General features: G+C 40.0%; 1 protein-coding gene across 4 annotated transcripts in view; it reads left to right on the top strand.

Annotated features, from left to right (window-relative positions):
* Positions 1-15,331, top strand: part of MAP2K5 (mitogen-activated protein kinase kinase 5) — a 289,315-nt gene that overhangs the window by 187,069 nt on the left and 86,915 nt on the right. For 3 of the 4 annotated variants that reach the window (XM_080670938.1, XM_080670940.1, XM_080670941.1), the window contains exon 17: positions 3,499-3,528. The exons of the other annotated variant lie outside the window; for it this stretch is intronic. In XM_080670938.1, the coding sequence (XP_080527064.1) occupies positions 3,499-3,528 (30 nt within the window). The remainder of the gene's footprint in view (positions 1-3,498; positions 3,529-15,331) is intronic. 4 annotated transcript variants of the gene reach the window in all.

Genomic DNA, 15,331 nt, shown 5'->3' with positions numbered 1-15,331 from the left:
TTTCCTTCACCCCATCTTGTGATGTTTTTGTTATGTATACTTTAAGGGATTAATGATATCCAGCAAATAAAAAAATATTATAACTTTATATCTTGAAAGTCAATGAACTCTGAATATACAAGAAATGAGTACAAGATAATGAAGTGTATCAGGTATTCCATATCCTATATAATAAAAGGTTAATATGGAAATAGACCGAACCACAGAACAACTGACAACTGGTCGCTATAATGTGTGCTGACCACCAGGGGGCACGCGTGGAACATGGCGGGTGTCAGCAGCAGGTGGCAGAACATGGAACATGGCGGGTGTCGGCTGTGGCCTGATGGTGGAGCAGGTGAGCAGGGGCTCCAGACCAAGGCAGGGCACCAGTTGCTGTCATTGGGGCGAGTCTCTGGCAGTTACTGAAAATCCTTTGCTCCCGCATGCCATGGTCCCACCCAGCGCTCACACCCGTTGCCAGTGCTAGAGCCACCACTCGCACCCGCTGCCGGTGCCTGGTGCCTGGCACCAGCCCCGATTGCTCCGCGCTGTCAGTGGGTGTGAGCAGCAGCTGCTGGCCCCAATCACCCCTGAGGGCTTCTCCACTTCCCCCTGCTCCTGAGGGGTGATCAGGGCAGCAGCCGCCACTTGCACCCGCTAACGGTGCCAGCCCCACTCACATCCCATACTGACGCTGCACCGTCAGCGGGTGCGAGCGGGGCTGGCACCATCAGCACATGGGAGTGGTGGCAGTGGGAGTGAGGCTGCTGGCAGGGGATCAGGGGCCGGGCAGGGGCACAGAGGATGGGCCCTGTGCCCACTGCAGCCTCGTGGCCCACAGTTCCTTTCAAGGTGCACAGATTTGTGCACTGGGCCCCTAGTGTTTGTGTGTGTGTGTGTGTGTGTGTGTGTGTATACACACACACACACACACACACACACACACACACATCCAAATGAGTGTTGGCCCTTTCAAAGCAGTCACCTTACATAGCTATATGGTTTGTTCCTATAACAGTATTGTTGCTCAAACTGGTTTTAGAGCTTTGAAAATTAATCTCAGTACCTTTGTGTCTATCCTTAGTAAGGAACAAAATATTCTTTGAAAATGGAGTTGGGTGCACACTATGTTCATTGCAGCACTATTTACAATAGCCAAGATTTGGAAGCAGCCCAAGTGCCCATCAGTAGATGAGAGAATTAAAAAAAGCTGTGGTACCTTTACACAATGGAATACTACTTGGCTGTTAAAAAAAAAAAAAAAAAAGGAAATCTTCCTTTTTGCAACAGCATGGATGGACCTGGAGAGTATTATATTAAATGGAATAATCCATTCAGAAAAAGTACCATATGATTTCACTTATATGTAGAATCTAACAAACAAAATAGAAATAGACTCATAGATAAAGAGAACAGACTGACAGCTTTCAGAGGGCCTGAGGAGTTGGGGGCCTGGGTGAAAAAGGTGAAGAGATTAAGCAAAGAAAAAAAACAAAAAAACTCAGACACAGCCCAGCTGGCATGGCTCGGTCTCAGTGGTTGAGCATCGACCTGTGAACCAGGAGGTCACAGTTCGATTCCTGGTCAGGGCACATGCTCAGGTTGCAGACTCAATCCCCAGTGGGGGGTGTGCAGGAGGCAGCCAATCAATGATTGTCTCTCATCGATGTTTTTATCTCTCTCTCCCTCCCCTTTCCTCTCTCTAAAATCAATAAAAACATTAAAACACACACACACACACACACACACACACACACACATGCAACTCAGACACAGATACTGATTACCAGAGGGAAAGGGAGCTGGGAGGAGGTAGAAAAAGGTAAAAGGGGGGTAAATGGTGATAGAAGAAGATTTGACTTGACTTGGGGTGGTGAACACAAAATACAATATACAAATGATGTATTATAGAATTGTATACCTGAAACCTATATAAGACCCAAATTAAGTGACTGGTCTAGAAACACACAGCAGTAATTGTAATTGGGCTTAAAATTATACCCCTCAGCTTTTTGATCATCCAATTTTGTTAGATGCAATTCTAATAAAATGAGGTAAGTGTTCTCCTGTTATTCGAAAAGATTCTAAACATGATTCCAAAAGGAGGAGCTTAAAAATGTTTAGCACTGTCATTGTCTTTGAAATAAATGTATGATTTATCAAGATCTAAAAAAACAGTGTACACGGGAAAGAACACTGGGTTAAGTTTCAGGTTTGGGGGTCAGTTCCTTGGCTTCTGGAAAACTGTGTGCAGACTTCTTCAATGGGACTCTGGGATTCTAATCTGTAAAATGGATTGATACTTTCTTAGATCCATTCCAGCTTCCAAGTTCCCTGATGTAGCAACTCTACTTAGTAGTTACAAATACATATAAAGGATTTTAGGCCTGAGAATGGGCCACATTATGCAAAATGTTGCCAATATTTTTTAAAAATAAGTTATGATATCTTCGGTAAATTTTATCTTGTTACTTTATATCAATCCTAGTCCAGTCACTTTGTTTTTATAGGTGAGGATCCAAAGATCAAAATTAAGTGACTGGTCTATAAACACAGAGCAGTTTACAAATCAAGCAAAATTGTGGAGGCTCTAAGGATTCACTTTCACAGTGTTAGACTTAGACCAGTAGTTCCGACTTCAATCTCAACTGGCCATTTTCCCACTAGAAGTAGCTCTTCTAACTATGGATAGAAAATGGATGAAAAAACTAACAAATAAATTAAAATAATGGCAAAATTTTCTATTTCATATTTACTTTCCCATTTCCTACAACCCTTCCTATCTGTATACTTGCAATTAAAACTCTAAGAGCTGCGGGGTAGGAACAATTAGGTGTTTCCCTTTTACAAGAAGAAAACCCATAGTTTCCTTCTATAGTTTTGTATCTCTGTTTAGAAGAAACTGTCACACACATATAAATATGAATAATGCCCATATAGCTAAGAATATTCCTAAGAGAAACCACATAAGGATAATTTTATGCCATTTAAAATGCTCATTAAAATAAACACTTTGCTAACTTAATAAGATATTACTCTGCATCCAGTTTTTATTCACATGCTGATTATTTTTTAACTTTATTTTTGTTGTTGATGCTATTACAGATGTCCCCATTTCCCCCCTTTGCCCACCTCTACCTAGCTCCTGCTCCCCTTTCTGCCTTGCCCCAGCCGCCCCCCACCCCATTCCCTCTGGCCATCATCATACTGTTGTCTGTGACTATGCGTTATGCATACATGTTGTTTGGCTAATCTGTAAACCTTCTTTCATCCAGTAAGGATAATGTTTTGTTGTTAAAGTTTGAGTATTTTATTGGGGATGTAACATTGTCCATTGAAAATGTTCATTCTAAATATAATTCAATGTAATTACAATAATAATTTAGTTCATGCTTTTGCGGTTTTGAGCTTTTTATATTTGCTAGATGCAATTCTGAAATTTAACACTTGTCTGTCTTAAGGAGATCTGCCCTGCATGCAAATTTATAACTAGACAAATATTATTTCCTTTCCCAGCTTGCTCTTGGGAGGTTTCCATATCCTCAGGTAAGATTGTTCATTACTGCCGTTTGCCACTGTGACATTCATTCCTATGTATGAAGGTGCGGGGAGCAATTGTGAACATTGGAGCCACATACAAATAAATCTGTCCTGTTAAATTGAAAAGTGATATCTTAAAGGAGTCATTTAGAAGTCTCTATTGATTTTTGATTTTTTTAAAACTCCAGATTTTTTTTCTTTGTTAAAGGTTGAAAGCTATCATCGTGCTCTTCCTTTGTGTGACATTGGTGATGTTTTCCCTTATCCTAACCCAGGACCACATGCTTATATTGAGGTTGGGGAAAGGCACAGCCTTTTCTTGAGCTTTTGGAGTCATTAAAATTATTTGAATTAAAGAATTGAGATGAAAGGTAAAAATATCTAAATAGGTCCTCATTTTTGTTAAGCAAATAGGTGGACCCCCAATTTTATGTGGGTATGATTTTGAACATATTTTTAAAAATTATGTCCTTTCCTATTCACATGTCTAAGAAAACAAACTATCCACTATATTACCATTGCTGGTGATAACCTTTAAATTTCTTTAAGATTTTTATTAAAGATGAGTGCTAGCACTTAAAATATAAAGCTATTTTGTGGTTTGAAAATGATTCCCCAGTGTATGTGGAGAAATAAGTGAAATGTCTAGAGGGATGAAAAATGAATGGTTTGACTGCTTTCCTCTGGTTGCCGCTCACTGTTTTTCTGGCATCTTGGTCTGTACAGGCCAAAGTGCCTGGAGGCATGTCTGATTTAAAGGTGGTGTTGGTCTCTGCTCTTTAAGCATCTATTAACTTGCTATTATTATGCAAATAAGTGTTGTATTACACATACTAATTTATGCATGGTTAGATTATGCAGATGCATCACAAACATGGTTATTGAATAATAGGATGGGATTCATTCTCTCTACCATCTTTTTAAGTGGTTTTAAGCAAATTCTCCTGGTACCCATGTAACATTTAAAGACCCTTCACTTGCTGAAATGTCTGTTTTGTATTCTTTTTCTTTTACAGTTAAAGCCATTAGAGAAGTCGAAGAGAAGCTGTTAGGTTCAAGAACGTTAGTCTCACTTTTCACATTTATAGGCTTCTTTGTTTAAACATAATCTTTTCCTTAAAGAGAAAGTCTGAAATGTCACAATTGTTGGCATACATGCTCGCATTTAGTGAGACTGTAGTGTATATAGCTAGCTGCTTAGCTCTAGGTAGCCCATCAAATTAAAACCACATTTTCAGGATTTATAGCTCATTAGAATATTTATCTCGGTAAGCTTCTTATTGTGTCACTCATTTTTAAACAATTCACTGTTGGGCCAATTTGTGAAATCCCCTAAAATGTTGTACTAAATCAAGACAAGAGGTCATATACACTATCTCAGACAAGTTGTAGTAGAAAACTTGTAAGTAATCTAATAAATATGCCAAAGACTGAGAATGTAGCTCTACTCTTGAGATACCAAATGTCTCGGGTAATTAATCGGTGAGACTGGGTGATAGGTCTCAGAAACGGGTTGCCATTGCATGTGACCAATGAAGCGTTTGAAGGCTCTGGTCAGAGTTGGGAGGAGGCTGTATACCCTTGCAATACTGTTTTCCTGAATGTCTAAGTAAGTATATGTTTACTTGATCAGTCAAGTGGAAGTTGGAAAATTCTAATGTGCTGAACTCCTTAGTTAGCAATAACCTTTATGCCACAGTGTGGGGGGAGGGGGAGAATGAGGGAAGGGGACTTGAATCACAGTAGAATATTGCCACCAAATTGGGACTTTTGCTTCAAATACTAGAAGCAGCTTTGATACCATCAGGCCTATTTCCCAGATTTTTCAACAGAAGTTTGTGTGCTTTGTTGCTAGAATCAATAATGACTTTTGATAAGAGTTGGTATTTATTTTACAGGCTTTGGGAAAAAGTACTTGATAAATTTCTTTTGTGCCCCCTCTCTTTTGCCCTCACAGCACTTGAAGAAAAGTGTTTATTTTTATAGCATCACGGAGACTGGATTATTCAATAATACCTTCTCTTTAGCCCGTATTACCTCATTGGAACCCTCAACCACTCTGAGATAGCCTCCCCTCATAAATGGGGCAAGCAGAATGGCTGGTTTCTCACTATGGAGCTGCAGGTGGTTTGGTGCCGTTGGATCCCAAATGGAGTAGTCTCAGGATTGGAAGGGATCTTAGACATCATTGAATCAAACCTCTCTACAATACCTGCAAAGCAAACATCCACACTGTGCTTGAATACCCCCAGAGATAGGAAACTCACTTCTTTCCAAAGCAGCCATAGAGTCAAAGCAGCATTCTATTTATCGAGCTGGGGACTGCCTCCCATTTGTCACCCCTTTCCTATCTGATTAAAGGAAGTCTGCAGATCAAATGAGATGGATATAAAACCACCTAGAAAAGTACAAAGGGCCACCCCACTGGCCTTGACGTTGGGCTGTAGCACAAACAACTTCTCATCGTCAATCTGAAGGTTGCAAAAGGATGTGCTCAGCAACCTGCCAGCCACACTGGCGCCCAGTATCCACTGAGCAGAGGTGAAAGTGGGGAGGAGAGCTACTTCAGACTCTTCCTTCCCCCAGCCCAGGGTCAGTGCCGCTGACAGCGTCATTAGCAGCGCCTCTTCCTGCTGGTGACGTGACACCAGCGGGCAACACCGTGTAGACCCAGTGGGGATGCAGCCAAGGGAGGGGTGCTGGGAAGATGTCTAGGAGAGTCAGTGGGACCAACATAAAGGTTAAAGGACTGTATTTTTGTTAAAATAATCATTTTATATGAATTTCATTGTTTTGTGGGTTGGGTTTTTATTTGGTATTTGAAAATACTATCCATTTTCGTTTCCTTTAGGCCTTAAAGTTTCATAGCCTCATTGGCATACAGTGCAGGATGCTATAGAAAAAAAGGGCAAAGAGCCACTAAAAATGCAGTCTTATTACTGTAGCTTATACTAGGAATGGTGATGTCTTAGATTCATCTAGCACCTTTCCACATGGAGTCCAGACACTTTCTGTTATCTGACTGGCTGTGTATCCACCCTGCAGGGACCATTACTTCCTGACTCCAGGAGAGCAGACAGGCTCAGAAAGGCAACACCCATTGCCTCAGTGATGAATGGGTACAGTTGGCACTAGGATTTGCAGGCAACAGACGGAATGACTGGCTCTGTGTACTCTGAACTTGGTTGGCTATTTGTACCACTGCCCTTCGCCTCAGCCCAACCAAGCCTTTCACTTCTCTTGGTTTGTCTTCTCTGCCCTAGAGAGGCCTCTTGTGTAGATGAAAAGTGCTGAACATGGGAGGGGTGTGCCATCGTAAGCAATGACAAGATTATTCCCTAGAGCTCTTTTGCTTTCTTACAATGTGTTTAGCAGAGTGACAGGAGGATCAGAGGGCCCCAGAGCTCCAACTGACCCCAGTACCATTCAGTTCTGGGTGTCTGGGAAGCTTATTCTGCAATAGGACAATGAAAAATTGTGTTTAAAGCATCTTGCAAACAGAGAGTATCTCAATTTCTTGAACAATTTAGCTTTAATAGTAATCTGGTAAGATGTGCAGGTCTGGACAAGGACTGGAGCTGTGTATAGTTAATCATGTAGATCCGAATTCAGTTGACTTAAAAAACATGATGGTGGGCAATGGTTTGTTTAATGACACCATAATTTAGGAGAAATAAAAAAGATTGCATGCTAAAAATCATCATCCCTTATTCAAACTTTACAGTAGTTCCCTGCATTAGGATGATAGTAAATCCATTAAGGAGACTTCTCAGGGGATGTGCCAGCTCTGGCATTTGGAAATTTGGTAAGCAAGATGCCACAGGAAAGTAAGATAATACAGATACAATTGTATTTAAAGTACTTTTGCATGTATAAAAATGTTGTTCTTCTTTTGGCGATATTTCCTGATCTTGGTTAATAAATTACATCAAAATGACCTGAAGTTAAAAAAAGGAAAAAAAAAAATCTGAGCAAATAGTGCCCCTGGTATTGTAAAGCTTTGAATGTTTTCACACCCCATTAATTTATTACTTCTCTTTCTTCATCTTTAAATTTTTTTTTCAAAAATTCCGACTCCCCGCTGCTGCAGTGATTTTCATCTTGTTGTTAATTTTCCCTGCTCCATATGGAGCTCCAGACATTTCACCTGGAGGCTGTACTAGATTTTGCTGTAGTGATCATACTTCCGGAGGCCAAACTGTCATTTAGGGTTCCTGGTGCATCTGTCTGCGCCAGGCTTTTCACTGGCATGGGAGAGTGTGAATAACAAATTGGATGCACCTGAGATTCAGATGATTAGTGTGTTTTGTGAATCTCCACGACTTGTAAGCAGATAGCTCTGGGGGGGTGATGGGAGGGCTAAGCAGCGACTGTGGGTGAATCTGTACTCACACCTTACATTTGGGGCTTTGCAAAGGAAGTGCAAACATCCTAGGCAGTCTGGGTGCAGAGAGAGTAACAAATATTTCATCCTGCCTTGTCATTGATTAGAAAAGAGCCTTTAATTTCATTTCACCCCATGTTGTGATTAATTTGCATTCTTTGTCAGAAGTTAATGGAGTTTTTTATGGTTCACTCTGAAATCCTTGAAGACATCAGACTTGATCTGATGTTTATACAACCGCCAGCGGAATTTTTTCGTTTGATTGATGGCAAGCTTGATGTTATTCCAAACGGCTTTTTAAGCTGTTTTTAAGAATTATTTGAATAAAATGCAAGCAAGATATTGTTGTAAGACCAAGATTATCTGTTAAAAATCTGTTTCAAATAAAGAAGATGATAAGTAGTAAAAGGAATCAAAAACATAAGAGAGAGAGTGAATAGTGATGTTATTTGTTAAAAATACATAAGAATGGCAAATAAATTGTTGCAATATATAGAGGTCACTTTTGTTGAAAATACCACCATCTGGGCAAGTAGAATAATTAAGACTAAGGTAAAAGGTGAGTCTACATCTTTAGGATTAAAAACCTTTACTACCAATTGGCTAATTCTCATTTATTCTGCCAGCTTTTGCCACCAATGTACGAAATAGAGATCTGCTGTTCTTTAACTCAAGGAGACAGGGTCTGTCAGGCCTGTTAGCTGAACAAAATGATGACATATTGCTCGTCTCAATAAAGAGGCATTCTTAAATCCCAATACAAGTTAAACATAAGTGGGTAATATAGGATTTTAAGTGAACGACTGGCCTTTTTCACAAGATAGTTTAGAAATGAAAATATCCTGTGGTTAAAAGCAAAATACCCCCGTTGTTCATGATTAAGAGAAATGTGTTCGCCCCTTATACACTATGTATCAAAATACAAGGGCGTTTGCTCAGAACCCCCTGCTACTAGCCAAGGAAGTATGTATTGCAAATGCTTTTTGATTACTGATACCATTTGTTTGATCTGGGGGCTTTGCCTTGCTTCAGCAGATTCTTGCTTTGCTGTGATTGCTGCTAGTGAGACTTACTCATAGGTCAACAAGCTACTTATCTGAGCACTTTCATTTAAAACAGATTAATTTATTTGCTGTATCTGAAAGTTTGCTAAATAATTGGGTGGTTTTAATTGAAGTTACTGCCTTCTGATCCTTGTATTAACATGATCTAAGGTCCTTTTTATTATATGCAATCCATATTATTGACCAGATTTGCCCTGTTTTCATTTAAATGTAAGCAGCTTGTCAAAGAGAAAATATTTTGTTTAACTTGGCTTGGAAACCTGCTTTCTTTCAATTGACACACTGTCTTTTAAGCATTCATTTATTTTGTAATAATAAATTGTGCTGTGGGTAGAGTGTTTTTATCTCATAGTAGAGTAGAAAGCATATATTATGAAAACTATTTTAAAATATTAAACACTTCACAAAAGCTAATGTTAAAATACTAGAATTTTTACTCCAAATTTTATCCATCTTATAAAAGCCTTGGACTATATTGTTACTAATCCTAATTTTGATAATTTAACATTGTTTTATAGTTAATATCAAATTTAGACCATAGATATCACTATCTTATTTATCTGTTAATTCAAATCCTATTAATATCCAGTTTTAGGTGTGAGGTCTTCAATAAAAAAATAAATAAAAAGCAGCAGTGGGTAATACACCAAACTTCACATGCTCATCTCTACTTGATAAGAGTCCAAAAAGAGCGATATGCAAGCAATTTTTTTTCTAAACAGATTTCTAGCCTGCATGTTTTAATTCATTGTTTATGTTTGTCCTCACTATTTAGGATATAAACACTTAAAATATACTGATATTTTACGCCATAAAGTCAGAGTTTATGTTCCATAATATGCAGAGGTGAAATTTAAGTGATTTGAAGATGTTTACTTACACACATTTGCTTCTTCCCAGGAACCTTTTAATTGTCATGTCAAATGCTCCCAGTATTTATCTCATACTTATCAAGAGGTCAAATCATTTTATTTGCTTAGTCTATGCCAAATACAAGAGGTAGGTTCCTAGTATATCTTTAAGATAAAGAGAAATGGAAGATAAATCATCCCCAAAGTGTGGGTAACTTAGAAATGTGAAAATTTCCATGAAAGATAAGTTAACTTATTAATACCCCAGTTGAGGTATAGTAGTTAGCCAACTAGGTTAGTGATTCCTGTCTTTTTTCTTTTTTATATATATTTTTATTGATTTTCTTAGAAAGAGAGGAAGGGAGAAGGAGAGAGAGATGGAAACATCAATCAGCTGCTTCCTGCATGCCCCATACTGAGGATCAAGCCTGAAATCCAGGCATGTGCCCTGGCAGGAAATCCAACTGTGACCTCCTGGTGCATGAGTCAATGCTCAATCCACTGAGCCACACTGGCTGGGCTGTCTTTCTTTTTTAAGCAATTACCTCGGGGTCTGATTTTATTGTACCTTCTAAACTATCATATGCTGTACATCTCAGTTTAATTCAACATATATTTGTCATTGAGCATCTACTCTACCTGACACGGTGCTACACACTGAGCATACAGAAATGAAACAGATGTGGTCCCTACTCTCAAAGAGCCTAATCCAGTGGCAGGTGGGGTGGTGGTGGTAAGGCACCATAGACAAAGGAGAATTGATGTAAAAGGAACCTATAAGAGGTGTATGCTCTGGACTCAAGAGGAACAAGTCAGCTCACTTCCGGAAGCCATGAGAATTTCACAGAGTGGGTGATGCTTGAGCTTGGGCTCTAAGGCTGGAAGGATGGGCAGGCACTTTCCAGGCGTTTTAATCAAAAGGAGAATCACCTGGTAGAAGACAAAGGTCTAAACCAGCATGTTATATTTGGTGTCTTTCTAATACTTCAACTCAGTAGGGTACTGCTACTATCATTACCTTCATTTCCCTAACAGTTTAGGAATTTCTGTAGGTAACTTTTATAGCAGCACTGGGAAGGAAGTCAAAAAGGGGAGGGAAAAACAATAAAGGAGAGAGCTGGTATGTCAGGATGGAGATGACAAATGTATCAGAGACCAGATAATGAAATTGGGTTTGAGAATGTCATGAATCCCTCTGAGATGACTGGGAGCCAGTCTGAGGTTGGAAATCATTGCATTTTGAGATCTCTGCCCCTAAGGTCAGTTGGCACATTCCTCTAAGGCAGTGGTTCTCAACCTTTCTAATGCCGCGACCCTTTAATACAGTTCCTCATGTTGTGGTGACCCCCAACCATAAAATTATTTTCGTTGCTACTTCATAACTGTAATTTTGCTACTATTATGAATCGTAATGTAAATATCTGTGTTTTCTGATGGTTTTAGGCAACCCTGCTAGCGGTTCTCGACCTGTGGGTCACGACCCACAGGTTGGGAACCGCTGCTGTAGAGCCTAAGACCATCGGAAAACACAGATATTTACATTATGATTCATTAACATTAGCAAAATTACAGTTATGAAGTAGCAACGAAAATAATTTTATGGTTGGGGGTCACCACAACATGAGGAACTGTATTAAAGGGTCGCGGCATTAGAAAGGTTGAGAACCACTGCTCTAAGGGGTTCCCAGCCATCCTCTATGAATTTGACTAGGCACATTACAGCATATTCTCCACACTTGCTAGGGGTGGGGGAGGGATGGAATTGTCATGATCACATACGCTAACACCTATGAGAGCACTTTGAAAAATATAAGGTGGTAAACAAGAGCAAGGTAATATTAGTATTATTTATATTAACAGAAAGTACTTTAGGGATTTACCTATGTAACTCTGAAAATATATGACCATGTCTCACACCAGGTAGGACTAAAATGAATTACTTTTCTGATCCCATAGAGCCTTCCTTTACAGCCTTTCTTTTTTGAGTTACAATTTATCATTCATAATCACAATCATAGCATATAGAATTATATACAAAGTCCAGTCATTTTCAGTTCAGTAACTGGGAACCATGATTCTTTTATAATTTTTAAATAATCAGTTTAGCCCAGAAATAGAATTGAAGTTTGAAGTAATACACTTGGTGCCCAGGTTGGCTTTCAGGTTGTGACTTTGTCATCTTCTCTTTCTCTTAGGCTCTGTGGTCTGGGAGACCTTCCATTTTTCCCCCTTTGGTTTTTGTTGTTGTTGTTGTTGTTGTTGTTTGGTACTGTCTGCTACTTCATGGAATCATAGACTTTTAGGATGTGAAGAGATCTTACAATGATCTAGTCCAACTCCTTTATTTATAGAGGGAGAAATGGGGGTCCATCACCATTAAATTGCTCACTCATGATACCAGATAGTCAGCAGCAGGGTCAGACTGTCCTCCTACTCCAGAGGGATGGTGGGGGACAAAGTGAGATAAGGCACCCAGAGGCTTTGAGCTCAAATGGCCATCCTTATTTTATCCACCCATCCACTCAAGTATTGCCTCCAACTGGTGTGTCTGCAGAGATGTAAATTGCTATCCCAGGATGCTCCATGCCTGCCAGGTAATTGCTGATGGATATGGATCCCTGGGGGTAAAGTGGTCTTCAACAGCGGGTAGCAGCAGCAGCAACAAAGACATCAACTTTTATTGTACTCTAGTGTTTTACTTATCACCATTCAGTATAGAAAACTTGGGTAGATTTGGGGCTAGGAGCTCATTGGCATCCAAGTTAAAAAGGGGGCAGACCTGGCCAAGCTTTGTTTGAGCACAGATTACTTTTGAGATGTTTAACCGTTCTGGATTAATGCCTGGGGGGTTTGGGAATTCTTCCTCAACTAAAATGTTAATGATGCTAAGAACCCAACCCTCTTTAGTGCCAATAAAACAGACGAGCTAAGTTCATTGAAAAATCAATGAGTTGCCTAAAAGGAGCAAAGAGCTGATTCGATTTAGGACTAGAAATTGCCCAGGACACACCAGGTGGAAAGAGGGTTCCAGGGACCGCTAGAAGCTAGGAAAGCAGGCGGTTGTGTGTTTATGCACAGAGCCAAGGTGTCATCACCAAGGGATTGTGGGAAGCTGAGGCATCTAGTTAGAACCAAGTGTGGACTCTGTTATGCTGTATGCACTGTCAGGGTCTATAGATGGTGACTGCCATCAAGAGAAGGAAAGCAAGGCTGAGGAATAAAAGTCTTATGAGGAAAGGAGCGCTGATGAGAAAAGAAAGACTAAAGGGGGTGGGGAGAGGGAGTAATGAGATTTGTCTTGTTCTCTGTTAAGAAACAGGTTGCCGAGAGCACCATTCTGGGCGTAAGGAGACCTTGACTATAGTCATAGTTCTAGTTTGGTAAAATACAGTAAAACAAGAGAAAGTTCCAGCCAAAGGCCTCAGTCCAGCCCCTGCTCTTTGGACAGGCCAATACCTCCTTGGTAGCCAGGCAGCTGGAAACACTCAATGGTTCAAGGCAGAGGGGGCCAGGGGGCAGAAGGTGACACGCGATAAGTCACAAATTAAATTATTGTCAGTATATGTATTCCACCCAGTCACACACACAGCTAACTCGAGTTCTAGTTCCGGTTTTTCTTGTTAGTTGTGTGACTTCATTTCTTTCCAGAGCTCAGTTTCCTCGTCTGGAAATTGATGGCAGTGTCCTAGGTCAGTGACCTGCAGAATGATGGGAAGACAGGACACAGAGTAGGTGGGAATCCACTCCCCGACACAAAAGCACATGCAGGCACAAACAGACACAAGAGCATTCTGTGCCGGAAACCGATCATTGTCTCACTAATTAGAAAGGTGTGGACAAGGAACCTTGGAAGGCTGGTCAACCTTGAAGCTCTGAAAAGTCAGAGCCAACCACTCCCTATCTAATTGAGACAATGGTAGCTGAAGCAACTTCCCCACCAAATAATCATGTAAATCCTTACTGATAAGATAATCTGCCTGTTACTGGAATTGCCTGCCTAAGAGCAATGAGTGTATCCCAAACCTGAATAAAAGGGATGGCAAGGCCAAAGCAAGGGGTAGTCCTTCCACTAGAGGTGGGCTTCCGCCTGGCCCCCAATTCCCAAATTAATATTTTTCTAGTCTTCTTTCATTTGTGTGTGGCCTTCCCCAGAACCTGAACCCTGAACCGGAACCCTGAACCACGCGGGACGTGAAAGGGGTCCCACAGTTCTGCTTTTATCTGTTAATTTTTAGAATATATCTAAGTAATATCTTATAGGAACTAAGAGTTATTTGGTAAACAGAGTCTGAAAAGTGCAAGACTGGATGCTTCTTTCATAACTTGTATGAGCAGTTTCTTCTCTTTTCTACACCTTCTGCAGTCTTTCTCATCACCATCTCCCCAGGACTCTCTGGGAGTTTATTGAAACCTGATTTATCTATATCAAGATAAGAGAAGTACAAACTCTGAAACAGAAATCAAACTTTATTCCGTTTATTCTATATCCATGACTTCTTTAAATCTATTTTGAGTTTCATTTACAGTCAAGCCAGTAAGACACATGTTAATTAACATGGTTATATTCTTTCCTTCCTAATCTCAGATGAACCATGTATTGACTACAATTGCAGCTTATCTCAAAATCTCATCAGGCCAAACAATGTCAAAGACTGTGGTTTAAAAAAAAAAAAAAATGCTCAGAAACGTCACCTTTTGGGAGAAACTGTCTTAGAAACCTGCAAACCAGGAAATAGTATTTTATCCAAACTTTGAGTGGCATTTAGAGGAGAGTACATACAAGTCCTGTGCTTATGTCTTAGTTCTTCCACTAAGTTTCAGGAACTTTATTATTTGGTCCAGCCATTGTATCTTATCCATCGTCTAGTCCTAGAGTCTAGTACAGTGCCTGGCATAGAGTAAGTACTTGATAAACATGTATGCATCAGCAAATTAATGATTTAGTCTAACTTTACCTTTTACATGTTAGCATAGCATATTTTAGAATCAGGAGGAACTAAGAATCAACATATATTCTTATACTTTAAATTAGTAATTTTGTCCCTTTTTCTTCCATGTTCTATTTCTACTCCATCCTGCCAGCATTAATACCTGAAGATTAAAATCTTCTAAGGAGATGTGATAGCTGCCTTCAGATTTTTGAGGGTTCTCGTATAAGGAAAGACATGGATTTATACTATCAGGAGGGTAGACTGAACAAGAGGTAGGATGGACAGTCAGAAGTCTTAAGCTCATCACTTGGACCTATTCAGACAGAAGCCTGGTCATCAGGGGTATTAGTGAGAAGGGACTCAAGAATCAGACAGGTGTGGGCAGCCAGTCAGAGTGTATGATTCTGCATCAGTATTGCCCAAACAAGGCTGAGGCAGTTCTGTCTGTTGCAGGGGAGAGGCAACAGGTGGGAACTTCACCAGACTTGTCTAGATCCTATAATTGGTTTAATCATTCACTCATTTTGATTCTCAGATACTCTGTCAGTATGAAGCACATAAGAAATAAAAGAGTACAGG

Source organism: Plecotus auritus (genome assembly GCF_963455305.1).
Source record: "Plecotus auritus genome assembly, chromosome: 1".
Taxonomy (NCBI): Eukaryota; Metazoa; Chordata; class Mammalia; order Chiroptera; family Vespertilionidae; genus Plecotus; species Plecotus auritus.
Note: the sequence above shows the minus strand (reverse complement) of the source record. Positions and strands in the feature narration are given on the sequence as shown.